The 26691-nt window shown below is 48.6% G+C and overlaps 1 protein-coding gene and 2 long non-coding RNA genes across 15 annotated transcripts in view; 2 read left to right on the forward strand and 1 right to left on the reverse strand.

Annotated features, from left to right (window-relative positions):
* LOC116283588 (uncharacterized) overlaps window positions 1-2046 on the forward strand; it is a 32061-nt gene extending 30015 nt beyond the window's left edge. For all 6 annotated transcript variants that reach the window (XR_012060140.1, XR_012060136.1, XR_012060138.1 and 3 more), the window contains one exon: window positions 1537-2046. This is a non-coding gene — a long non-coding RNA (uncharacterized lncRNA). The remainder of the gene's footprint in view (window positions 1-1536) is intronic.
* A 1674-nt stretch (window positions 2047-3720) lies between these two features.
* LOC140686385 (uncharacterized) lies at window positions 3721-21079 on the reverse strand. Of its 7 annotated transcripts, none has more exons than XR_012060143.1 (8): window positions 20735-21079; window positions 11425-11836; window positions 8739-10209; window positions 7445-7526; window positions 6253-6397; window positions 4476-4572; window positions 4012-4094; window positions 3721-3892 (listed from the first exon to the last, which is right to left on the reverse strand). It is a non-coding gene; the product is annotated as an uncharacterized lncRNA (long non-coding RNA). The 7 variants fall into 7 exon arrangements; XR_012060146.1 differs by lacking the exon at window positions 4012-4094 and adding an exon at window positions 19767-19863; XR_012060148.1 differs by lacking the exon at window positions 4012-4094 and having other exon boundaries at window positions 11768-11836.
* Window positions 13223-26691, forward strand: DYNLL2 (dynein light chain LC8-type 2). 2 transcript variants are annotated; one of them, XM_072940176.1, is made up of 3 exons: window positions 13223-13318; window positions 24303-24441; window positions 26383-26691. In XM_072940176.1, the coding sequence occupies exons 2-3, from the start codon at window positions 24310-24312 to the stop codon at window positions 26518-26520; spliced, it is 270 nt and encodes an 89-aa protein (XP_072796277.1). In that variant the 5' UTR covers window positions 13223-13318; window positions 24303-24309; the 3' UTR covers window positions 26521-26691. The 2 variants fall into 2 exon arrangements, with proteins under 2 accessions (XP_072796277.1, XP_072796276.1); XM_072940175.1 differs by lacking the exon at window positions 13223-13318 and adding an exon at window positions 21259-21544.

Genomic DNA, 26691 nt, shown 5'->3' on the forward strand with positions numbered 1-26691 from the left:
ATCCTGCGGACTTGTTCCAAGTAACAAATATGGGAGTGAAAGCTATATGAAAGTAATGCTCTCAAGGTGGGTGGTCCATGACCCCCAGTCCCCACCAGCCAAAACAACTAAAGCTAATGTTCTATTTCAAGATGAGGTTTGTGATGGTTAATTTTATGTGTCAACTTGACTGGGATAAGGGAGGCCCAGAGAGCCGGTAAAACATGATTTTGGGGTGTGTCTGTGAGGATGTTGATGGAAGAGATTTAGCACTTGAATCAGTAGGCAGAGTCAAGAAGATCCACCCTCACCAGTGTGGGTGGGCGTCATCTAATCCAAGGAAGGCCCTAATAGAGCCTAATAGTGGAGGAAGGGCGAATTCCCCCCTCTCTTCTTGAGCTGGGACGTCCATTTTCTCCCGCCCTCAGACATAGGAACTCCTGGTTCTCTGGCCTTTGGGCTCCAGGAATTATACCAGTGGCTCCCCGGCTTCTCTAGCTTTTGGAACTTGGACTGAATTATACCATCAGGTAGCTTTCCTGGCTCCTTAGTTTGTAGGTCATGGGACTTCTTGGCCTCCATAAACACGTAAGCCAATTCCTATAATAAATATCGTATAAATATATATGTAAATCCTATTGGTTCTGTTTCTCTGGAATGCATAGTATTAGAATACTATATATACATGAGACTGGAAGTCTGTTTCCCCAATGATGCTTATGTGACAGGGGTAAGATTTGTTGAAGTGCGTATTTTAAGGAGAGTTCTAGATCTTCTGGGATGTAGAACTGGGAGCATGAATGGGAAGAGAGACTGGAGGGAAAGAGACAGGACCTGCCACAAGAGGTTCAATCACCCTCTATAATAAAGATCTCAGAAAGAGGGGGGACATTTGGCTGCTGGAGAGAACATGGGAGCTTGGGAAAATTAGAGAAGATAAAAGGGGGCTTTAGAAAAACTTTACAAAATATTTCTATCTCTTCAAAATAAATAAATAAATAATTGAAAATTTTAAAAAATGACTTTCAGTTGCTGAACCATGTTTCTTTGTATGATCCCAGGCAGGGCCAGGGCCACAGGGGACTGGTACTTATTGGAGTGACACCATAAGACCTTCTAGATGGTTCTGGCAATTGAGGACTAGCCAAAAACCACTCCACATACCACACTCTCGATCCCCTGAGAAGTTGCCCACAAGGCTGGAATCTTCTGAAGCCTCAGCTTCATTCTACGCTGTCGTTCCGCACAGTAGAATAGAGGGAATGACCATTTCACTCTTTTGGTTCAGAGGCCAGAGAGGATGAGCGAGTTGTTCATGATCACCCAAAGGCTGTCTAAGGAGAAGTGAGGCAAACCCCAGGTCCCTGACTCCCTGTGTGGCCGGTGTTCCACTCAGATGACTGACAGATTCTGTGCCTTTCCTTTCCCAAAAGCGAAAATCCATCTCCCCTTTCCTTCTTGAGAAGGGTTAGGCTTTTTCCTGGGGCCCGTGTGGGACAAGACCAGATCCTGAGCTTTTGCAAAATCATTTCTTTTGAGTCTTTAATTCCTTTCCAGAAAGCACTTTAAACTGCACAAGAGGCGAAGCCCAAGGACTTGGGGGTCCGAGCACCGAGGCATGCCACTGACACCAACGTTCTGATTCTCCCAGCCAGGCCGCACTCCAATGTCAGAGGCTCTGATCGGGATGGATGTTTCTCAGTGCAGGCGAATGAAATGTGGGGAGATATTGACTGAGGGGTTCTGGCAAGAAAGCTTCCCTTTCATTCATGCGAATTATCAAAAAAGCAGCTTGCTCTCTCTCCTGAGAGTGAATGAAGGTGCACACAGCGTTGGTTGCTGCTGGCGACCATCCTGCAGCCTTGAGAGTCTTAGGAGGGAACTAACACTCTGCAGGAAGGTGGAGAGACCAATAGAAACAACACAGAGCAGATGAATCAGACCTTGCACGAAGCCCACCCACCTTGAACTTTTTATACTGTCACAGACCAGTAGGTTCCTTTTATTGTTTAAGTCAGTTCGAGCTGTGTTTTCTGTTATTACAATAAAGATCATCCATCCTTCTGATCTCTCGTGGCAGCTCAGACTTTGTACCGCACACAGGCTCAGGAACAGGGAGGCACGGTCTAGTCTGAGAAGATCCTGTCCTGATGCAGGTGAAGTGTCACTGCATCACTGGGTTTTAACCCTCTTTCTTGGGGAGGGAGGGAAGGTCAGGCAAGTTCATCTTGCAGCCGGGGGCGAGGGGGCGACGTGATAGTCATTCAGCAAAGACACAGCGGAAAGGACGCCCCGTGTGCTTGAACGTGACCCTCTGGGAGCTCAGAGGACTTGGGCTGCCAGTCAGGTGGGGTAGGTAGTCTCTGCCTGGGGTTCCTGGACTCCTAGGAAAGGTGCCAGAAAGCCTATGAAATCCTGAAACTGTATGAGAAATTTTGTGTGTGTACCTTTTTGCCAAATTTTCAAAAGGAAAGTGTCACTGCTCTATGTTTAAATGGTATCAATCTCTCTAACCCCTCCTCCCACCTACCCCCCACCCCCCGCCCCGTTCTTTGTTGTAAAGCAGGAATGACTACTTTTCTTCCTTCTTCCTCTGCAGGAGGGATGAACATGAGAGATCATAGATAGTAGATAAACCTATTAGATAGAATTTTAAAAAATTATCAGGGACTGTGCCAAGATATTGGGAGAGGGGAGCAGAAGGCCTGACCCGAAAAAGAAAAAAATCCATCTGGACATGAAGACAGCCATGAGCTTAGGTGAAGGAAGGTGCTGGAGATCAGTCCTACCCTCTCTGTAGGGAATCCAGCTCCAAGGGTGCACGTGAACACATCCTCATGCATGTGTGTGGGATAACGGCATTTGCATTGTCTGATGGTTTTCAACGAGCATTTCCATAACACTTGCCTCATACAGGCCGTGGCAGATAAGTCTCACGTGTCTGCCCCAGGTTCAGAGCGCCCAGGGTCCTTTAATAAATGGTGATGCTGCCACCCAAACTCAGGTGTTCCACTTCTGCTCCTGGGGCTCTGTCCTCTATATGAGTGGCTTCTAAACCTGACCAATTGGCAGCAGCACCTGGATGCTTCCTTACCATGCAGAGTCCTGGGCTCAGCTCTAGCCCTAGGCGCTCTGATTCAGTAGGAATGGCACAGGGCCTGGGTATCTGTATTTTTCGGAAGCATCCCAGGTGAATTTGAACACCATTTAGATTTTTGGTAGAACTGCTCTCTATATAAAGAGCACTGTGTGTGCAGTGTGTGCATGTGTGCGTGTAAGTGTGTGCACACACGTGTCCCCCCCACAGGCAGGCCTAGCAAACCTGCAAAGTAGGAAATACGTCATGGATGCCTCTCATCACTGCTTTTAGTGCTCTTCTACCCTTTGGCCATCTTTTTTGATGTCTCGTGGTTCTTTTGCTAACCCCTCCCTCATCAGACGGTCGCTTAGTCCCTTTTAGGTACATTGTTACAGTAGACTCTTAGGGATGAATAATCATTCAAGTCCAAAAGTGGGAAATCTCTAATGGTAGCATTTCAGGCTTTGGGATCAGCAAATGGATGTAGGGGATGCTGTAAGGAGGAGAGATGTCTTATTACGCTGGGTGGTGATTATGTATTTGCCAAGACAGCTCTCTCTACCAGAAAACCCCCACGAGTGTGTCATACGCTTGCATGTACTGTACAAAAGTAACACTCACAAAACTCTCAGAATAAAAAGCAAACACATATAACAAACATGTGGATTTTTACAGCATGCAACCTTTTTTAAGGGAAAAAATTTCCAAAGGATTTTTCATGTCGAGTCTCACCACAAGGCATCCTCTTGAAGCTGGAAGAGAGGCATCCGGAAACACGAGTTTGTCATGGAAACGCTGACAGGGCTTCAGCAGAGGGATGCTCACAGGTGCAGCCTGGAATGACACAGTCTCTTGTGGCTTATTTACATCCCAGCCCACGGAATGAATTCTCTTTTCCTGTTTCCTGGCCCCTGGAAAGTCAGCTGGCCTTCGGGGACCTGGGGGGTTCTCACCAGGTTGGTGGTGGTTTGCAGACTTCCGGAGCAAGGAATAGGGAGGAGGGTCTTAGAATCAGTTTCACATCGGGAGAAGGGCTCTGGGAGTGGGTAGAGAAAGGAAGGCGGGAAAGGAAACATGCTGATTCTAAGCATTAGGCATTTCTAGTCCTAGACGCTTATAGTCATCAGCTTCATGTATTTATCATGTTGGCTGTAACTCGGGGGTTATAAAAGGTTATTTCCATGTTACAGAGAAGGGAACAGGCTGGCAGCACCCAGAGTGGGAGCTTACAACCACATCCTCGCGGAGACTAGCTGGCCAGGTTGTGTAAAGGTTACAGTTTTGTTGATGCCAAAAGCCCTCGGGCAGGGCACAGGGCCTTCCCCTGACAAGCAGTGAGCAGGCTGGGAAGGCCATCCCTCCCCGGAGAGGCTGCAGAGTGACCATCCTCGGGCCTGTCAAGGGGTAGGTGACTGACCGCAGACCCTGAGCTGTGCGCAGGCCTTGCTTGAGGGTGGGCATTGTGTCCCTGAAGACACGGCTTCTCTCTTCTTCCAGGCTGGGCCCCAGGAGTCCTGGCAGGGACCAGAGAAGGCCATCAGCTGCTTTGTGGAGCCAAGGGGTGGGGCCTGAGAGGCTGGGGGGGAGAGTGGGGAAAAGGAAAAGGTGGCTTCTGCCTGCGGGAAGGTCCCATGTGGTGGGGAAAGTGTCGTCCCTTGGGGGCTCCCAATCCAACACAACAAGGGAGGCAAGAGCTCGACCCATGGGGAGCCCAAGGCTGATAGAAGAAAGACGGTACCATCCATGCATGCCAAGCGCTCACAGTCTAGAGAGAGAAAGACCAGTTTCTTCCGCTCTGGCCACAGTCTGCCCCACCCTTGACCAACCATCCTAGGAGTTGAACCTCCCAGCCTGCCCTGGACTGTGTCAAGAGCTGGAGCAAGGCAGACCCTCTCTTACCCCCTGCCCTCTGCTGCACACCTGCTGGGCCTCAAAGCATCCTCCTGCAGCCCCTTCTAACAGAGCTGCGTGCCCCGCAGGTCCAGCAGCTCTGCTGGGAGGCTGGTTAGCAACCAGGGCTGCTCAGACTGGCCCACCTTTCCCTCCCCCCCAGAAGCCTTGGGAGCTTGGGAGACATTCCAGGCCTGGCTCCGACATGAATTTGCCGTTCAGTGCGCCAGGCGATCAGGGATGAGTCCTCTCCCTTTTCCCTCGGAGGTGTTGATAGTAACAGCAGAGCCGAGCTGCCAAGTTGGCAGGAGAGCAGAGAGACTGTGCACTGCGGATGGAGGGGGCGGGGAGCGGCAATCCGCGGAGGGCTGGGCCTGAGCCACAGTTTGTTTATCCTGAGATACAGAGGGTCCCTCCAGTCTGGCAGCCAGCACCGTGCACGAAAAGGGGAGATCCCCGAGGAAGGCTGGAGGCCCCGGGGAGGCCAGGGGCAGTGCTGCAGGGTGAGGCCTTTAGGAGGCTCCCAGGTCTGGATGCTGCCAGAGTCTGTGGGAGGGACCTTCTGGTTGGGCCCGAAGCCACCAGCCAGCCTGGCCCCCAGAGGCACACTAGGCCTCAGAGGCGGAATAGAGAGATCCACCTTCGTTCCCACTGTGTATGAAGCAGCTACGGAGTTTCCAAACAGGAGTGGACCTAGGGTTAGTTGAAGCTGCTTCCTACCAAAGAGGACCTTAGGAGGGTACCCATGCTGTCAATCAAATGGACCTGGCGCAAGTCATTTGACTTCTTTGAGCCTCAGAGATGAATATCTACTTCAGAGCTTCATGTGAGAAGTAGGAATACTTCTAATTCAATGCAGTAGTAATAGCAATAACTTACCTACTGCTACCTGCACGGCAAACACTGTTCCAAGAGCTTTAGGTATGAGGATGCATTTAACCTTCTAATGACTTTATCGGGTGGGTGCTATTATTATTCCCATTCTGTTAATGAAGTAACTGAGGCACAGAGAGGTTAAGTGATGCACTCAAGGTCACAGAGCTGGTGAGTATCAAAGTTGGGCTTGAACCCAGTCTTGTGTTACTGAGGCCATGTTCCCAGCCCTCACACAAACTGCCTTCATAGCACAACGGAGTTCTCAGCACAGTGTCTGGCACAGAGCAAGTGTCTGAAAAATGTTAGCTCTCCCCATGACTCCCCCAGAGCAGCTCCACCCTGGGGATGGATCCAGGCTCCTGACATCCTTCCCAGGGGTTCTGTGGGGCCCTGGGGTTGTCTTCCCTTCCATCTTTGGTGCGTCCTACCTTGCTTAGCCTAGGAGGGGAGGATTCCTCCTTCGGAGTGAAAGCCGCTGGCCTTCCTGCTCCCTTCCTCCCGCCTGCTTGCTGCCTGCCTGCCGGAGACACAGCAGAGCAGAGGAATTCTCAGCTTCCTCTAGTTACCCTCAGCCTGCAAAGAAAACATAGTCTGCTGTGTCTGCTGCCAGCTCCTCTCTGGTGGCAGCCACAACCCATTTGCTCAGCGCCAGCCCAAGCCTGTGCTGTGAGTTATGCTGGGAGCCTGGGGCTGGACCCTAGTCCCCTGTGAGACCCGGGGCCAGTCACTTCAAGGCTGGGCCTTGGGGGCTGGTCAAAAGGAGAGGCCTGGGCCAAGTGATTTCTTGAAATCCCTTCTGGCTCTAAGAATGACAACTGAAGATTGATGTGCTGTATTCACAGCCTCTTCCTAAGGTAGGAAGTCCATTGTATAAACAAGTCCCTCATACTTGGCTGAGGGGTGGGGCTGTCGTTCATGCAGCCTTGCAAATTAGTAACCAGCTGTGCAAGACCACTAAGCTGTGCCCCTGGCCACCCTTGTCTCTTAGGAGATACCAGGGGATGAATCCTTTGCCCTTCTCTGGGCAGCCAGAGCTACGTCCTGTCAGCTGTGAGGTAGCAAGCCAGAGCCTGGATGACTGGCAGCTTCCTCGGCCTGAGGTCCCCCCTGCCCTGGACAATTAAACCCCAGCTATCGCGGGAGAAAAGAACCGCAGAGCAGATGTCTCGAACAACAGCGTCCTGTTCATGTGTGCTGGGAAGCACTGTGGGTACGTTAGCTACAAAGTCATCATGCTAACAGTTTCCTTCAGGTAATGACTGCTGACGGGAGGAAACCAGGTGGGGTTGGGAAACTAAGGCTGGAATTCTGCTGCGGATAACTCAGAAAGAAATAAAATATTCTCAATTTTATATTTAGAGAAAGCAGGGATATGATATCTTCTAGTCAGAAACCTTTCATTTAAGGAGTGGAACTGGAACACGGTGGCCAATAATTATGAACAGACAGGCTGTCCCCACCCTATAACTCCTTCCTCTGTGCTGACTAGTCGAGTAGCCCTAAGGATTCCTTAGCTGTGGGAGCGTTCTCTGTCTGGGCCAGGGTGGTGGAGGGGCAACCACGGCACCGAAGCAGAGGAGAGGTCCCAAGTTGTTGCAAGGTGCACCAGAAGGCAGTTACCTGTCATCACACAGGGCTGACCACCATCTCAGTCTCTGGGGTCCAAAATATTGGACTTGCTTTTTTGGAGATTTACTTTTTCCTGGAAGAAGAACATCTCCTGTTGTAACAGAAGTTAGAGAGAGAAAGGACTGCCTTATAGTCAACTTGCTGGCACCTATCTGTTCTGTAAAGTTACAAAGGTCTTTATCCATTGCTTCCTGAAATGTGTTTACTCTATCAGACCCTGAGGGGCTCATTTACAGTCGATGACAAGGAGTCCGAGGCATGGGTAGAGAGGGGAGACTCCAGAGGAGTGGGGAGCCTCTCCCTTCCGCCTGCTGCTGATTATGTTTGGTGGCAAGGAGCAGCCAGAAGAAAGGCACAAAACAGGAGCAGTGAGAAGCAACGAGCCAGAGCTGAAAAGAGAGGAGGACTTAAAAGGGTGAGACTGAAGGTGAGAGCTGAGCTCACAGTGCGAGAGCCCCAGGGGACTGGGAAAGGAGACAGCAGGAGAGGAGGACCTCCAGTGGGGGGGGGTGACCTTCTTGGATGGGGCAGAGCACAGGCCAGCCTGGAGGCAGGGGGATGTCCAAGATGCCCTGGAAGACTTCCTGCCCTCTTGGGGCCTCTGTAGAAGTCTAGAATAGGTGAGCAGAAGTGGGTCGAGGTTCAATTTTCCTGAAGAAGCCCTGAGCTGGAGCCGGGATGCGTTGACTATTTATTTATTTATGAGGCTATCGATTATAATGCAGCTTTTCCACAGCATCCTGGGGCAGCCGGAGTTGGGAGAAGAAACCTCACCAGTTACCTTCCTTTGCCCTCGAGACGTCACGTGCTTAGGTGAGCTGTCCGCACCATCCCCCCATCCTTCTGCCCCTCCCCACCCCTTCTGCCCTGCACCCCCGGGCACCCTGAGGGCTGGGGGCTCCGGACAGCCCCTCTTGTTCCTCTTTTCTTACGTCTGGCTGTTCTGGGTTGCTTCAATGTTTAGGACACTCTCCAGCACCCCAAATCCCAACAGCAGGGCATTGCTTATGGTTCAAATACAGATGTTAAATTTCTGAGCTGTGAAAGACCTCTGAGATCCTCCTAGCAACACCCTTTTGTTTTACTGAAAAGCATCAGAGGCCAAGGGGAAGTGATCTCCCCAAAGTCACACAAAGAGAGCAGCACAACCTGGACAAGAAAAAGGCCAGGCCTCCTGACCCCCAGGCGAGGGCCCTTTGAGCCGTACCCCGTTGCCTCCCAATCCGCCCCTCAGCCCAGGGCTGGGGGGTGCCCCTGGGCTGGGATCACTCTCTGGGACACTTGCCCCCCTTTGCAGTCTCTCAGCAGGGCGTCTCCTAAGTTTGTGTTGCAACTGATGAAATCTTTGCTCTCAGTCGGTCCCACTCCAAAATAGAATTGAAAAGATTCTGTACAACTGCAGAGGAAAACAGAGGCCGGTGATAATGACCATGAACCTGCTCAGCCTCGTTTGGCCTTATCCACCCTACATTCCCACCTCCTTCCCCATTAGCCAGCTTTCATGAGGCCTCTCTGAGCCTTTGTGCCCCAACACCAGCCTTCTGGTAGCAGAGATGCCCAAGTCCACTTGTCCTTGTGCAGGAAGATGGCTCTTCTGCCTCAGCCCTGATTTCAGGGCTCAGTCGGCCAGGGACGCTGAAATAGGCCCTTCCAGGTGGGTAGAATCCAGGAGACAGACCAACACTGCCCCAAGCCCCGAGGGCTGGCTCCCCATCTTTGGACGCCTTGAATTTGGCCCAACTTAACGAGGCTCTAAGGATAAGGACCATTGCTCGGGGCCAGGTGGGCTCTCTGCCCTCTTAAGGTTGTCCACGTCAACGTACTTCTGCTTAAGTTCATTTTGGCATTCAGTGTTCCACCGTCTTACCCTGCCTGATTTACTGGCCACATCTCTTCTTTCTTCCCTTCTTGCAGGCTCTGCTGCAGCCAAAAAGAGTTCCTTACAAATGTCACATTTTCTTCTCGTGCCCTTACTGTCCTGGAACGCGCTACTCTCCTGCTCCCTACATGCGGAAAACTCACCTTCTAGGCCACTTCCCCTGATTGTAGCAGCTGGCATCCACTGAGCTCGGCCATGTGCTGGACACTATTTTGACAATAACCTCAAAATTCTCCCCATTTCTCCATAAGCTAGACTGTAAGTGGCAAAGTCTGTATTTGAACCCAGGCCTGTGGCTTCTGTCCTTTTCGCCACTACCCTTTATCATCTCTCCAAAAACAGCTCCGCTTTCCAAAATCATCTTTCTCTTATGAGGATTTTTATCTACTTTCCTATCACACATCACTTTTTGATTTTCTTTTACTGTAAGTCCTTATATCATATACCTGAACCTCCTTCCTAGACTGAGTCTTCAAAAGTAGGGGCTGGGTCACATTTTGTGTGTCCCCAGCACCAGGCCCGGTGCTAGCACATGGCGGGGGGCCATTAAGTGTGTCTGGGATGAAAGAATGAATATCTGACCGAATGGGTTTGAATCATAGTGAGGGCTAACGCCTGCCCACGGAGGAGTGGGGAGCTGGAACTCAGTTTTCTGAAGGTCCCAGTTTCACAAGTCCTTTTTGAAGGCACCACGGGAAGGGAAGGGAACGGCAGTGTTTCACGGACGAGTGAGAGCAGGAAGGCAGACCCCTGCGTGTCTGCAATTACGGAGCCTCTTCGCGCCAGCTGCTGCTGGCAGCATGCTGGGCAACGTGTTTTCAGTTCTCCAGGCTGGGAACTGCAGGTACTACTGATCGCTTTGTGTGATCTGACGTGGCTGTGAAAGGAAAAGAGAGAAGAGGATAATAAAACCTGTGAGCAATGGCTTTGCCAGTAGAAGTAGTTACAGCTAGGGCCTCCAGTGTGCATCCCACCTTCCAGACCCACTTCGGCACTGCAGAGGGGAATCTGAGCTGGACTCTTTGGGGATCGAGGCCTCCATGGATCAGTCCATGGCTGGGTGGTCTCTGGCCGGGTTAGGGGCTGTGTCAGTCCACTGGGAGTCCTTCTAAGTTGAATAAGAGTAACAGGAGTCTCCTGCGTGCAAGGCATTGGGCAGGGGACCTGAAGTGTGGGCATCATCTACAAAGGGGGTGTGTGTGTGTGTGTGTGGTCATGCTCGAACCCAAAATGGGACTGTGCTTCTTTCAGGGTCTCCAGGTTCCCTGCTGGGCCCACTTTCTCCAAGGTTCTTTTCCAGACTCAGCTTTTCTGGCCCAAGTTCAGAACAGGCAGATCAGGCTACTGGGCCATGGCTTGGGAGAATGGTTTCTGCTCTGCCTGCCTCTAAACCCACTTTTGTTGAGAGAAGGTAGGCTGCCTCCTATCTCTCCCCACCTCGTTCCCACAGCTATCTGTTCATCTCCTGCCCAAACAGAACAACAGTCTAAAAATCTTGCCTTTGTGCGGTGGGTGCTTTAACTAACTCTTGATACTTATATCTTCAAAGCCTGTTTACATCCATTATCACCTTCCATTCTTACAACGGCCCCTATTCTTTTTTTTTTTAATTGCAGTCAATTTACAATGTTGCGTTAATTTCTGGTGTACAGCATAATAATTCATTTATATATATATACATTTTCTTTTTCATATTATTTTTTGTTGGGTATTGAGTATACTTCCCTGTGCTATACAGTAGGACCTTGTTTTTCTATTTTATATATAGTAGTTAGTTTGAATATAGATGAAGAAGTGAGGCCCAGAGAGGCCATGTGACATGTTTTGGATCACACAGCAAGTTAGCAGTGGAGTTAGCAGCAAGTTAGCAGGGACCCCTCTCTGGCTTCCTGACTCTAAGTTCTTTCCTGTCTTCAGCTCTGGGTCCCCATCCCCCATCTCCTTCACCTCCTGTCTCCTGAAAGGAAGCCTCCACAGAGAAGCTCACACTTTATTAGCAACATGCACATCTCTTCTCCCAGTGCGGGATAAACAAGACACCCTCTTCCCTTTGTCCCCTCATTCCTATCCGCCCCCCTAGGAGGATGCTCACCTCAATACACCTCTCTCTGAAAATGTTGGGGACATGCCAAGGAGCTTTCCTGGGAAGAGACTCAGTGCTGTTTGTCCTTGCTGGGAAGGAGGAAGGGACAGTGGTGGCCTGGGTCTCCACAAATGGGCCTGTGCAGGCCTGGAGCAGGACTGAAGACTGGAGTATATATTGCAAGTTTCTCTTTGCCTCATCTCCCAAACTGGGAATGTAATAGTCACTGGGGGGGCCACTCTTTGAGATGCAGAAGTCATCTAGTCTAGCCCTCCCCTCCATCTGAAACTCCGGTTATCTGGCCTCGGGGTGAGTCACTCATTGATTCAGCAGACACTTGCTGACTACTGACCACGTGCCAGCCTTCGCTCTAGGTGCTGGGGATGCCACAGTGAACACGACAGGCAAGGTTCCGATGAGTCTGGAAAAGGACACAGTTAGCTGGCACACTGTGGGGGTGGGGTGGGGTGAGGTCAGGATAGAGAGGTAATGGGAGCTCAGAGAAGCAGTGGAGCTGGGAAGGTCTCCTGGGGAAGAGATGCATTTAAGCTGAGGCTGGAATGATGCATGGAGCATTAAGCCACCCAAGCAGGGAGAGAGTGTTCCAGGCACAGGGAATAGCATGTGTGAAGGCCCAGAGGCTAGAGAGAACCTGGTACACTGAAGGAACTAAGAGGAGTGCATAGGGCTGGAGGGTAGCGAGCACAGGGCAGGGGGAGGGAGGAGGTGGTGAAAGATGAGGCTGGAGGGCAGGCAGGGGCTGGGCCGTGGAGGGCTTGAAAACCGTACTGATTGGAATAAACTTTGTCCTAAAGACAATGATAAACTAGTGAAAGGTTTTTTTTTTTTTTTAATTCATTTTTCTGGGTTTTCTTTTGGGGGAGGTAATTTGGTTTATTTATTTATTTTAAAAATGGAGGTACTGGGGATTGAACCCAAGACCTCCTGCATGCTAAGCACTTACTCTACCACTGAGCTATACGACCCCCACCACCCCAAAAGGTTTTCAGAAGATATGTGAAATGTTCAGATTTGTGTTATAGAAAAGATACTTTTTGCTTTTGTGTGGAGCTGTCTGATAGACACATAATTAGAGCCAGGAATATAAGCCCCAAATGTAATTTAAAATTTTCTAGTAGCCACATTAAAAACGGGACAAGAAACAGGTGAAATTAATTTTAAATAATATATTTTGTTTAATCTATTGAAGCTATTATCATTTAACATGGAATCAATAGAGAAACCTTAATAGGATATTTTACATTTTTTTTCATATTAAGCCTTTGAAATCCAGTGTGCATCTTGTACTCACAGTACATCCCAGTTTGGACTAGCCACCTTTTGAGTACTTAATGGTCATATGTGGTTAGTGGCTACCGTGTTAGACAGTGTAGATGTGGAGAACACATTTAAGAGGAGCGAGAATGGTGACATTGTTGCAGTTGGCCAGGGAGAGAATGGTGCCTTGGGGATACAGACAAAGGGACAGATTTCAGAGATAGGACTCCCAGGTTGTCACCCCAGGCCTGGAATTAATACACCTGGATCCCTTTTATCTCAAAGAGAAATAATCCCTGTCTTAATTGGGCCATTTTACTTGGGGGGCGATTCTTTCTACTCACAGCTGCACCTAATTTTAAAGATGGAGATGTCCAACTGACAGAATTGGTGGGTCTGAATAAGCAGCGAGGTCTGAGGAAGCTACATAGCGATTTGGGAGTTGCCAATTCATAGCTGGCCATTGAAGCCATGGCAACACATGAGCTCTAGGGAGAATGGTCTAGTGAGAAGAGAAAAGGTTCTAGAACAGAACTCTGAGGAACACCAACACCTAGGATGGGCAGAGGAAGAGAAGCCTGCAAGGAGACTGAAGAGACCCCTAAGAGACTAAGCAGCCAGAGAGGTAGGAAGGAAATTAGGGAAGGGCTGTGCCACGGCAGCGTAGGGAGGAGAGACTCCCGAGGAGGGGGTGATCAACAGTGGTAAAGACCGCTGTCTCTGCTTGTTTCTAAGGGCGAGGCTGGCACCAGAGCCTGAAAAAACCTAGATTTCTGTTGTAGCCCCAAATTCCCACAAAGGCTGGTCATGTCATCCTCTCTCTCAATGCCCTTTAGCGGGCTCCAAGTTTCCTAAGGACAAAGTTCGAGCTCCTTAGCACATCCTTCAGGCTTCTCCACAGTCTGTCCCAGCTGTTCCTTTCCCCAGCACACTGTCCCCACCAGGCCTGGCTTCCTCCCATCCCCTGCCTTGGCTTCTGCGCTTCTCTCTGACTGAAGAACCTTCCCTCCTTCCCTTTTCTTTTCTCCGCCAAGTTCTACCGTGCTTCAAGACTTATCTCAGATGCCAACTCTTCTGTTCCCTGATTCTTCTAGACAGATTAATTGCCCCCTCAAGCCCAGCAGCCTCCCATGAGCATTTTGCTCACTCGCAATCACAGCCCTCATTGGAGGTCAGCCTGTGTTAAAGTTGGCTGTGTCTCCCCAACCAGACTGTAAGTTTGGAGAACACATCCCCGAGTTGGCTACTTGGTGCCTTCCACAGATGTTTAAGAAATGTTTATGGATTTAATGGAATTGTTGTCTCTCACAACCCCCAAGTAACAATGTCTTGTCTAGTCTCTATCTTTTTTGTCATCACTCCGTGGGGATGAGGGAGGCACTAAAATAGAAAGAACCCTGGTGTAGAGGGAAACAGACAAGGAGTTGAGCTCAAAAGAGTGGTCCTAGTCTAGCTGCCCCTGACCTAAGTAGCTTGTATCATCTGAGTGCTCAAAAATCACTTTATTAACAGGAAGGCAATAGAAAAAAATTAGTGAAATGAAAAGCTGGTTCTTTGAAGAAATGAACAAAATTGACAAGTCTGTAGCTAGACTGACCAAGAAAAAAGAGAAGACTCAAGTTACTAAAATTGAGAATGAAAGAAGGGATATTACTACAGACCTTAAAGACATAAAAAGGATTATAAAGGAATACTAAGAACAGCTACATGCTATAAAATTAGATAACATAAATAAAATGGACAAATAAGTAAAGAGGTTGCATTAATATTGTCAAAACTTGCCACAAATTAAAATCCAGGCCTAGATGGCTTCACTGGTGAATTCTACTAAATGTTTAATTAATAATACCAATGCCTCAAACTCTTCCAAAAAATAGAATAGGAGGGAATACTTCCAACCCATTCCACGAGTTCAATATACTCAGATACCAAAAACAAAGACATCACAAGAAAACTATATGTCAATATCACTTATGAATATAGATACAAAAATTCTCAACAAAATACTAGCAAAATGAACCCAGCAATATAAAGAGGATTATAGATCATGACCAAGTGGCATTTATCTGAGGAATGCAAGATTGGTTTAATATTTGAAAACCAATCTAATGCACCATATTAGTAAATTAAAGGACCAAAACCATGTGATCATCTTAAAGATGGAGAACAAGTATTTGAAAAATTCAACACCCTTTTATAACAAAAAACACTGAACAAACTAGGAATAGAAGTGAACTTCCTCAACTTGATAAACATCTACAAAAAAAACCGCACATCGAATATTAGACTTAGTGGTGAAAGACTGAAAGCTTTCCCCCTAAGATCAGGAACAAGGCAAGGAAGGATGTCTGCTGTCACCAATTCTATTCTACACTACCCTGAAAGTTCTACCCAGGACAATTAGGTAAGAAAAAGGAACAAAAGGTATTCAGAATCAGAAAGAAGTAATATTATCTCTATTCATAGATGATATAATCTTGTATATAGAAAATTCTAAAGAATTCACACACACACACACACACACACACACACACCCTATTAAGAACTAATGTATGAGATCAGCAAGGTTGCAGAATACAAAATGTAAGAAACAAAAATCAACTGTATTTCTATACACTAGCAATGGACAATATGAACATGAAATTTAAAAAATTAATCAATTTACAATAACATCAAAAGAAAGAAATACTTAGGAATAGGTTTACAAAAAGAAGTGCAAGACATGTCCACTGAAAATTGTAATACATTGCTGAAAGAAATTAAAAAGGAAATAAATGGAAAGAAATTCCATATTCACGATCAGAAAATTTAATATTGTTAAGATAGCAATAATCCCCAAAATGACTTACAATACGACATGATCTCTATCAAAATCCCAGTTGGCTTTTTTACAGAAGTTAGTAAGCTGGTTCTAAAAGTCATATGGAAATGGAAGGGACCCAGATTAGACAAAGAATCTTGAAAAAGAAGAATACAGTTGAAAGACTCACACTTCTAGATTTCACAACTTAAATGTTAAGTTACAGTAATGAACACAGCTCGGTACTAGCATAAGGATATACAGATCAATGGAATAGAACTGACAGTCCAGAAATAAACTCTTATATTTATGGTCAACTGATCTTAGACAATTTAGTGGCGAAAGAGTTGTCTTTTCAATTAAAGACTTGAGACAATTGGATAGCCACGTGCGAAACAATGAAGTTAGACTCTATCTCACACCACACACAAAAATTAACTCAAAATGGATCATTTAGCAAGAGCTAAAACTCTTAGAAGAAAACATAGGAGTCAATCTCTGTGCCCTCGGGCTAGACAATGATTTCTTGGATATGACATCACAAGCAGAAGGGACAAAAGGGAAAACAGGGAGATTGGCCTTCATCAAAAGTAAAAACTTTTGTGCTTTAAAGGTTACTATCAAGAAAGTGAAAAGACAATCCACAGAATGGGAGAAAATATTTTTAAACCACATCTCTTGCTGAGGGTCTAGTATCCAGAGAACTCTTACAACTCAATAATAGCAAGACAACGTAATTTAAAAATGAGCAAAGGATCTGAATAGCCATCTCTCCAAAGAAAATGTACAAACTGCCAATCAACACACGGAAAGATGATCAACATCACTGGCTACCAAAGAAATACAAATGAAAACCCCAATGAGATACCACTTCATACATACTAGGCTGGCTGTAATCAAAAAGACAGATAATAATAGGTGTTGGTGAAGATGAAGAGAAATCACAAGCCTCACACACTGCTGGTAGGAACAAAGAATGGTGCAGCTGCTTTGGAGAAGATTCTGACCACTCCTCAAAAAGTTAAGCATAGGGTTACCATAAACCCCGGAAATTCCACACCTACGTGTATACCCAAGAGAATCGAAAGCACAGATCCCCACAAAACTTGTACACGAATGTTTATAGAGCCATTATCCATAATAGATAAAAAGTGGAAACAACCCAAATGCTCATCAGCTGATGAATGGATAAACAAAATGTGGTATGCTCATACAGTGAAATATTAACCAATCATATAAAGGAATGAAGTATAGATTCACGCTACAGGGATGAATCTTAACATCATACAAAGTGAAATAAGACAGTTGCAAAAGACCGTACCATATAGTTTATTACTCTATTTATATGAAATGTCTAGAATAGGCTAATCCATAGAAACAGAAAGTAAATTAGTGGGGATTGGGGGGAAATGGGGGAGTGACTACCAATGAGCATGGGTAGTTCCTTTCAGGGTGTTGAAAATGTTCTAAAATTAGATGGTGATGGTGGCACAACTCTGTGAATATGCTAAAAATCACTGAACTGTGCACTTTAAAAAGGTGAATTTTATGGTACATGAACTATATCTCAATAAAATTGTTATATTTATATATATATAGTTACCAGTATATAGAGGTAATCCTACATATATAGGATATAGAATTATATATATATAGGATTATAGGAAATGCTTTTTGAATTCTGACTGTGTGGATAGAGAGAAAGAGCAGAAAAGGGGGATTTGAATTTGGCCTGAGGTAAAGGCTCCCAGCCTGAGAAACTTCTCCTATCCCCGGGGAATGTACCCTTTGTGATGGGGTATTGAAATAACAGAACAATAGATTTCAGGGCTGACCGGGACCTTATAGAAATGAGCCAAACTGGGCCTGGGACTTCTCCTTTGACTCCCAGTCCAGTGCTCACCTCACCAGCTCCCAGTCATGTGATTGACCATGGCTGGCTCCTCCAAGTTTCAGAGAATTGAGGAGAAAGAGGGGTAATATTTGGGGCTTGGTAAATGGTTGCCTAGGGAAGTATGTCTTGCAAGGCCACTCAAGAAATCAACAAGGAACTGGAGCATATTCTGGTCATTCTAGTCACACTGCTGTCTTCCTTCGGTGTTCCCAGTGGAGACTTGGCAGAAGGGACTGGCACCAGCGTTTGCACTGTAATGGGAGTGTCAGGGTGTGTGTTGCTGCCTTTCTCCATCCCCCTGGGGCCCCTGAAGCAAGTCAACAGCGAAAGGGCTTGGTCAGATGACCTCTGCCACCGCCATGGTCTCTTGTCTTTGGGTGACCCAGTCAGGTGGGGTGGGAAAGCCTGGACTGCCTTCACCTGTAAGGTGTAAGGATATCAGCCAAATTCTCAGAGTATGAGGAGGAAATCAATGCAGAAATCAGGCCTGGACTTTCCCCAGGGCTGACAATGATTTACCTTAGCTAGCAACCTGCACTGGGCAGGACGGGCCCAGTGTAAATAGTGTGCATTGCTGATTCTAGGGCAAGAGACAGAAGAGCCTGGATAAGGTTCTTTGGTTGGAGGGAGAAGAGATCAAGTGTGTCCTTCCAAGCTGTATTTTTCAGCCATTAATGATCATGATCAGTTTAATTAATACTTAACAGAGAATTGCCCATCTACCAGGAGCTGCGTCAGATTCTGCAGCTCACACATAAATAAGATGTGATCCCTGCCACAATGGAACTACAGACAAGCATGAGACTGACAAATTATCGATAAACCATGGAGGTTACCGAAACATAGAGGAGGGGTGTGCTTCCCACGTGGGATTTAGGGAAGGCTTGTAGAGGACACAAAGAGTTAGCCAGGAAAGAAAGCCACAAGCCTGACAGGCAGGAGAACCACAGGGATAAAGTGTGGAATCAGGGTGTGGGGAAAACCACAGGCAACAGATGATGGTGTCCCTAGAGCCTGAAGAGGGAGCTGGGAAGTGTGGGGAGATAAGACAGAGAGGCTGGGTGTGTGTTGCGGGGAGGGGAGGTAAATTATGGGAAAGAGAATGGTTTTCTGAGCTGGGAAGAGGGAAGTGCCTGGGAAATTTGCATTTTAGATAGATCACAGCAGTGTGGATTTGGGGAGAAGGAGACAAGATAGGGAACCGACTGGATGAGGAGGAGGAGTGCCTGATGCACAACGAGAATGAGGCACTCCTAGCAAAACGGGCGCAGCCTAGAGAAACGGCCAGGAGGTGAGGGATGATGGAGACGTGGTAGGGAAGGCAGAAACGCAAATGCAGGGGGGCTCGCAGGTCTCTGACTTGGTACCTGAGTGGATAATAGGGCCATGAACTGAGATAAGAAATACAGGAAGGGGAAACCGGTCTGGAAGAGAGATGTTGATGATGGCTAACATTTATTAATCACTTAAATGGACCAGGCATTGTGCCAAGAGTTTTTCATGCATTTTTCTCATAACTCTATAAAGTAGATATGATTATCCTCCATTTATATATGAGGAAAAGGAAGTTTTGAGATGCTGACTAGCTTGGTCAGACCTGTACAGCTGGTTGAATGGTGGAAAGAGGTTAAAATCTAGGCATTCAGGCTCCAGGGCCAATGCTTTTAATAACCAAGCAGGATATTCGTGTATGTGAAGAGTCCGAAGAGCCCGCGGGACACCCACAGTGGAGAGGTCTGGAATTTAGGGAGGCCATCAAGGCTCAGATTATGGTATAAACTACTTAAATTGACCACAGTGCCCTGGGGAACCCTTAAGTTAAAGAAGTAGCCAGAGGGTAAGCAGCTCACAGATGAGGCCAAAACAAAAGTCCCAGCTGATTTTTAAATCTGAAGACACGGCCCTGCTATCAGGGCAACAGAAAACGAGGCAATCACAAACGGGTAGTGGAATCGAACAGAAATGTCCACCAATTTTAAGCAGATATGTTAATTGTAACAGTTACTATGTTGCATAGTAATTATCCTAAACAGTAAGCATTTTACATAAATAGTAGTAATTAGTATAGCACAAGTTTCCCAAACCGCATCCTGTGGAATAGCAGTTCCTGGAGATGTTAATAAATGTTTGGATAAAAAAGGTCTTTGCAGTCAGCTAAGCTTAGGAAATGCTGGTACCCAATTCCTGGTTTACAGTTTTATCTTTTCTTTATGAGGAGGAGGATAGGGAAAAGGCTAAAAGTGTAGGCACTGGGAATGGACAGCCTGGGGTTAAACGCTGCCTGCTGCCAACAAGCTGGGTAATTTTGGGCAAGTTACTGAACTTCTCTTGAAGGTAGTTTCCTCCTCCCCACATGTGCCCCACCCTCCATTCACTCACGCTGAGGCTGACATCAGAATGCCCTTGGTCTGAGGGGATACTGCAGGCCTTGCCTATTTCTTTGAAATCCCCTGGTTGAGGTTGGGAGATGACAGAGCTGTGGAAAGCAGAAGTGGGAGGGGATGATTTTCCAGGTTTCCCCCATGCTGAACATTAAATGATGATGCTCTAAATCAGAGCAGGCCAGGGCCAGAGCAAATCTGACTTCCTGACCATGGTTTGGGGCCATGAAGGGAAACTGATGGGAATGAATGGAAGCTTCTTAATCCTCATCGTGTGGCCCAAATGTCTGGCTCCCAATAAAGACCCTCACCACCCCTTTAGGGAGATACTTCCTTTATGAATCAGAGGGGTAGAAAAGAGCAGATGTCTCCTTTCCTCTGGAGCTGGGTGGGGTGGAGTGCAAGGCGGGCACTCTCCCAATGTGCACAGGCATTTACACACACTCCCACAAACAGCCTCTTCAGTCACTAGACGGGCTGCTGTCTACAAGCACCACTTTTCAGCCTAGAAGCCAAGTCCAGGCCTGACCTGTGGGGATCTGGCAAGGGCTCTCCCCTCTCTATTCCTTGCTTCTCTCCTTTATGAGGTGAGAAATATGGATGGGGTGGAGGATTTTAAGGCTCCTCGCAGCTGACATGCTACGGTTTGCACCTCTGGGGGTTTCTATTCATTCCCCTTCCGGCCCTCTCTAACTAGACAGGTAGGGGCCTACTGACCGACCAGAAGCGGCTCACTCTCATCTCTGTTCCTGGGGCCTGTGTACCAAAAACAAACCTCCCTTCTCACAGCTGTGCTTAGGGTTTGCCTTCCTTGCTGGTCAAGACAAATAGCAGCTGCGACCCCAGCTGGGGGATTAGGTCCCGTGGCCTTGAGGCTCCAGAACAAAGGCTGAGATGGACGGAGAAGGGGCCTTCCCCGAACGTGAGGGTTTAGGAGGGAAGCCCTGGGGCTGTTTACAGCTTTACCTCTCCGTAGGGGCTGGCTGCTCCTCTCCTTCCTGCAGTTTTGGGGGGAAGACGAGGGGTCCTGTCTTTTCCTGAGGCTGATGACTTCACCTCCTTCCCCTTCCTAAGGTTAGGATCTCTACCCCTTCCCCATCTGCTCCCAGAATCTGAAATCTCCATGCCCCTCTCTTCCTTTATTCTTCTTCGGATTGGGGTCTTTACGCCCCTCCCTCTCTTTCCCCCTCTCTGAGCCTCGCCTCTTTATTCCTTTTTAGGCTTGGCCTCTCCAGCCCTGGTTGGAGGGGTCTGTATTCTTCCTTTTTCTCTTCTTAAGGCCATGTCGCCCTCCCCCCAACCCTTTCCCGCTCCCCCTCCCCACCCCCTCCCTCCGCCCCGAGGCATTGTGGGAGGAAACAAGATGTGGGGCGAGAGCGGCGCGGGGAGAAGCCCGCAGTGCGGGGCCGGGCGGGCGCAGCCAATGGGGAGGGCGGACGGCGGCGCGCGCGGCGGGGGGGCGGGGGGCGGGGCGCTATTTCAGTGGGGGCCGCGCGTCCACCGGGCTCAGCGGCAGAGCGGAGCGGAGCTGCGAGGCGCCAGCGAGGAGCAGGCAGGCGGGCCGGCCGGCGGGCGCGAGGCGGAGCGCAGGCAGCCGGGGAAGCTCGAGGGCGGACAGCGGCGGCGCGAGCTCTCGGCCTGGGCTTGCGGGAGCCGGAGACCGCGGCGGCGGCGGCGGCTGCTGCCGGAGGAGCCGAGGGGACACCGCCCTGTCCGTGCCCTGCCTCAGGCCATCGCTGCTCTCCCGGGGCCCAGCGCGGACTCGCCTCCGTGAAGGTGAGTGGTGGGTGCGGGTGGCGGCCCGACGCGCCGGGCCCCTGCGACCTCTTTGCCCCACGCAGGCCCCGGAGCGGGGCTGGCCTCGGCTTGACGCCCCCGGCGCCCCTCCTGCCCAGGATGCGCCACCCGGTGCCCTCGCGACCCTCGGGGTGCGGCCGGGGCCCGGGCTGCGGAGGCGCTGTCCCCCCGCCCCCCGGGATCTGCCTGCGCGTCGGGGCCGAGGGAGAGCGGTGGAGCGGGCTCGGGCGTGACGCGGCTCCTCCCGCCGCCACCCTTTGGGGCGTCCTTCCTGCAGCGAGGACGCCCAGTCACTCCGGCGCTGCTCCAGGCCGGGCGGGGGAGGGCGGCTGGCCGGCCGGGCTGGGGGGTGGGTAGGATGCTTTCTCATGGCCCAGGTGCCGGCCTCCGGGGCCGCAGTCCTCTGGAGGATGGGGTGATGGCGGGAGAAGGCCCATGGGGGTTCCGAAGGGAGGAAATGCAAGCGTTTGTGCGTGTTGGGGTCTCGGGGGTTAAGCCGTGTCGTTCGGAGGCTTGGCCTTTTTTTCCCGCAAGACCGGGGATAGAGGAGGGGTAGCTGTCCTGGAGTGCCCTCTTCACTTTTCAGAGGAGCCCCTGGTCGTGACCGAGGCAGCTGGCCCGGGGCCCTCAGGTCATCCTTCTGTCGGGAGGCCCAGGTCCCTTGCTTTTTCCCCAGGGGGAGGGGCTAGGGTGGCCCCTCCCTATCCTTTTCTCACTGGCACCTTGGCCAGGGGAGGTTAGGGCTGGGCCTCACCTCTCCGACGCCTGGGGGGCCAGGGGTGAAGAATCGTGGCATTGTAGTCACAAGACCAGCGTTACGTAACTGCAGGCCCTCCTGGAGGGTAAAGTGGCTTTTAATTACTGTGACAAAATTGTTCTTTTGGACTTTGGGGATGAGGCAGTGGAGCAGGTGAGCTCGCTGGGAAAACGGATGCCGATTTCATACTTTAACCAGGCCCCACCCCCACCCCGGGTTTGTAAACAGTGCCCCCTCCAGAGTGGTAACCTGGGATAGGCCACCAGGTGACACTAGTTTTCTTACACATAACGAGCCTTATAATAGCACGTTCTCCCTGCCCTACTGTTGTACCTTTGCACAAACCCATTGAAGTCACCCCATTTATCTTACTTCACCCATTGGTTTTTAAAATGAAGATGTTGATTTGCCCTAGGCCATATAGTTAGGCCTTGAGCAGGGTTCTCCTGACCTTTTCCTCAGCCCCAGGTGGTGCTCATAGACTCTTCTTGAGGCTCCGACTTTTCCTCACAGGAGTGTGGGAGCAGAGGGTTCTGACGCCCTAACCCTTTGCTCTGCCAGCCTTTGCTGAAGTGGAACCAGCCCTGCTTAATTTGACAGTGCCAGACAAAGGTGCCCCTGATGCGGTAAAGGGCTGCCTGGCTATCAGCTGGCATGCGTGCATTCTTCGCTTCTGGTGCAGGCTGAAGTAGTCATGAATTCTGCTTCTCCTTTCAGCCCACAGGCTGGTGTGGACTCAGAGATCAAGGTGGCCTGGAATATACCAGGGATCTCTCCTTGAGCAGGCAGGTCCCTGTGTAACCTTGTATCAGACAGGGCTGGAACAAGAGCATCTTTTGTCCACTGAGAAGGCTGCAGATTGGTGTTTTGGGGAGTGGCATGTGGGATGGGGGTGGGTTGTTACTGCTCTGTGTGACGGGATTGTGGTCAAGGACAGAGGATAGGATTTTGCAGCTCATCTCTGTTCCTGCAGAGCACCTCCCATGCTGTAGACTGTTAGGCAGGTCCTGGCCAGCCCTCTTTTGAGATTCCTGTCATCCTAGGGAGGGACCATTGCGAGGTCTACCCTGAAACTGATTGCTATAGGATGAATGCCGTGCCTTAGATAGCGGCATATGAAACAGTACTGTTCAAGTAATGATAATTCACTTTTTGTTGCCTCTGTCACCTCTGGGCCTAGGGGTTGGCAGGTTTTTTCTGTGAAGGGCCAGATGGTAAATATTTTAGGTTTTACAGTCCATGTAGTCTTGCAGCTACTCAACTCTGCCATTGTAGCATGTTCCTTATAAAACTATTTATAAAAGCAGGTGATGGGCTGAATTGTTTGCAGATATTCTCATATAACCTTAATCCTTATAACTACCCCAGAGAGAGCTATCCTTATTGCTAAAATAGAAGTAATCAAATATAGAACGGCTAAATGACTTGTCCAAGACCACAAGAATTCATAGTCAGGACCAGAAGTCAGGCCTACTAACTCCTAGTTCATCTTCTTTCCACTGTCATACCAATGATGTAATGGTCATTAAATCAAGGACTTACTATGTTCGAGTGTTATACCACCTGGTTTACCCTCAGGTTAACTCTGAAATCTCATTTTAAGATAATGGAATGAACGCACAAAGATTAAGTAACTTACCCAAGGGCATAACTAGTAGTTGGTTTATTGTAATATCTTGGCTGTTGGTGCTATTCAAAATATTGGAAATAGATAAGTTTAGAGTTAGAAAAGCCTCATTTTACATATGATAAAAACTGATGGCTTATTATGTCTTTTTGACTATGTACTTTGTGTTTCCCAGACTTGGGAACCATGTCTGCTAAAAATCTTAGGAGCTCCCTCTTCTAATGCCTCATGTCCGTGTTTTCTATTGCCCTCACCTTCTGTACTCCTCTCTCCCAGGGAGGCCCCACACCAAGCTGCTAATGTTCATTGCCCAGAACATGGGTTGCAGCCTTACCTCTCTGCTTCTTCTGCAGTGTCACGATGTCTGACCGGAAGGCAGTGATCAAGAATGCAGACATGTCTGAGGACATGCAACAAGATGCTGTTGACTGCGCCACGCAGGCTATGGAGAAGTACAACATAGAGAAGGACATTGCTGCGTATATCAAGAAGGTGTGCTGGGGAGCTGTGGCTGGTGACCAGGGGTGGGGATGAGTAGCTGAGATGTGCCTCAGGGACGGCTGGAGCTGGGGACATAGGAAAGTATGTGTATTCTATGCAAACAAACCCTAGGAACTTGCAAAGCAGACAAATTAGAGATGAATTAGAGAGTGATTTTTATTTACTAAAGCACTCACCCTAAGAGTTCTTAATAGGAACTCTGCTGGGGTGTTTGTGTTTACAGATAATTGTGTGACTGCAAAGCAATGGGGAGTGAATCTTCAGGACTGAATATCACTATCCCAATGTGGACCTATTCAAAATGAAGATCAAAGATATTTGAGTAGATAATATAAGATCATATACAAATTTTCAGGGAGCTGCATTATTTAAAGTGGAATATCCCTATAGTAATCCTCATATAGGAGGTTTCTTTTTCTTTCTCTTAAAAAGTATTTGGGTACTACATCATTCTCTTCTCCCTACCTTCTTAAGGAAAGGGTGGGCTTGAAAATATATACTATACATATATATTTAATAGATGAGCAATATTGGGGCAGTAGGTTTAGTGCCTGAAGACTTTGTGAGTGAATGAGTGAATGGATGTAGTTAACATGGGGAGGAAGCAGCTGAGCTAGAAGTAAGAGATGGTACACAAGGTCCCTGATTTCTAGTCAGGATCCATGTCCTTTGGTGACATAGTCCCTGTCTTTGATATTCTCAGCTCTGGTATCCCAAGGATGCCTAAGAACAGTGGCATTCTGGCCCATACAGGTGGTACAGTGTCCTTGAGTTTTACTCTGCTTTCCTACCCAGATGGGTGGGATCAGAAGAGGAAACTGGAGTCCCAAGAGACTTTTCTATGTGTGGAGCCAAGGGGTGCAGAGCTGGCAAGGCTGTTGGGGGTGCTGCTTCCTTGTTGAGCGATGGCTTTTCTGTCCTGTCCAGGGAGAGAATCTAGAATTATGGACTCTCAGCTAGAAGAATCCTTAGATTATATCTGGTTTAGTTTTCTTGTTTTGCTGATGGGAAAAAAGACCCAGAGAAGTGACTGTGGCTTTCCTATGTTAGAGTCGAGTCAGGACTAAAGCTAGGTTTGGTGACCCATGCCCTTTTCAGTGTTCCCTGATACCTTTTGGAGTCATGTGGTATGAGGTCTGTGTGGAGGCTAAACAAGTCATAGACTGAGCACCTGGGGGACAGAGCTCCAGGGTTGGCAGCATTGCTGGGCTCAGAGTAGAGGGCTGCTGCCCTTTCATGGCCATGGCAGGATGTATCTAGAAGTGAGCCATCTGTTTCCTGCTGTGTCCACCAGGTAGCAGGGAGCTGCCTGTCTGATTAGGTTGCAAGGATTTCCTAGGTGGCTTTGATGCTGAACTTGTACCCCTAAGAGAAAGGAGGAAATTGCCTTGGTCTCATGGCTGAGGTCCTTGTGGTGGTGTTTACAGCCCACATAGTGCCTGGCATGCTGGCGTGCCTTTAATGTTGACTTACACAGAACTCCTTCTGACGTTTGGTCCCTGTTTTGCTCTAGCATCTTGGTTTTTGGCATTTGGAAGTTCTGGTTTAGTAATGTAGGAGGCAGCACATGGCCAGTTAGGGAGGCTCGCTCCTCTGTTTTACTCATGCTGTGTGACACTGAGGTGGTCCTTTATTTCACTGGCTTTTTGCAGAAGAATCACATGGTAGGCTATTGAGTAGGACAGCTAGAGGGATGAGAGACGATCGGGTTGTAAAGTGATAGAAATAATAGAGCCTTTGTGGCATTACATTATTAATGAGGGAAGGAGTGTCCTAGTCAGCCTTAGAACCTGAGCTCCTGAGGTCTAGGGAGCTAAGACCATGGGCTGGGAGTGGGATAGGGGTGATGACTAAATTGATCAGGCTTATTCTGATTTCTTATCCTCCAGCTGTCCTAATCACCTTTCTTCTTTTTTTAAATTATTCTTTTAGGAATTTGACAAGAAATATAACCCTACCTGGCACTGTATCGTGGGCCGAAATTTTGGCAGCTACGTTACACATGAGACAAAGCACTTCATCTATTTTTACTTGGGTCAAGTTGCAATCCTCCTCTTCAAGTCAGGCTAGGTGGCCACGGTGAAGGTGTCAGTGGCGGCGGCAGCGATGGCGAGCAGGCGGCGTTGCTGGGACTGTTTTGCACTGGGGCCAGCATCAGGATGTCCTCTCCAATGGCTGTGCTACTGCATGGACTGTATACTCGATTTCATGTGTATGTCGCAGTAAACAAAACCAAACTTC

This window comes from Vicugna pacos, chromosome 16 (genome assembly GCF_048564905.1).
Source record: "Vicugna pacos chromosome 16, VicPac4, whole genome shotgun sequence".
Classification (NCBI taxonomy): Eukaryota; Metazoa; Chordata; class Mammalia; order Artiodactyla; family Camelidae; genus Vicugna; species Vicugna pacos.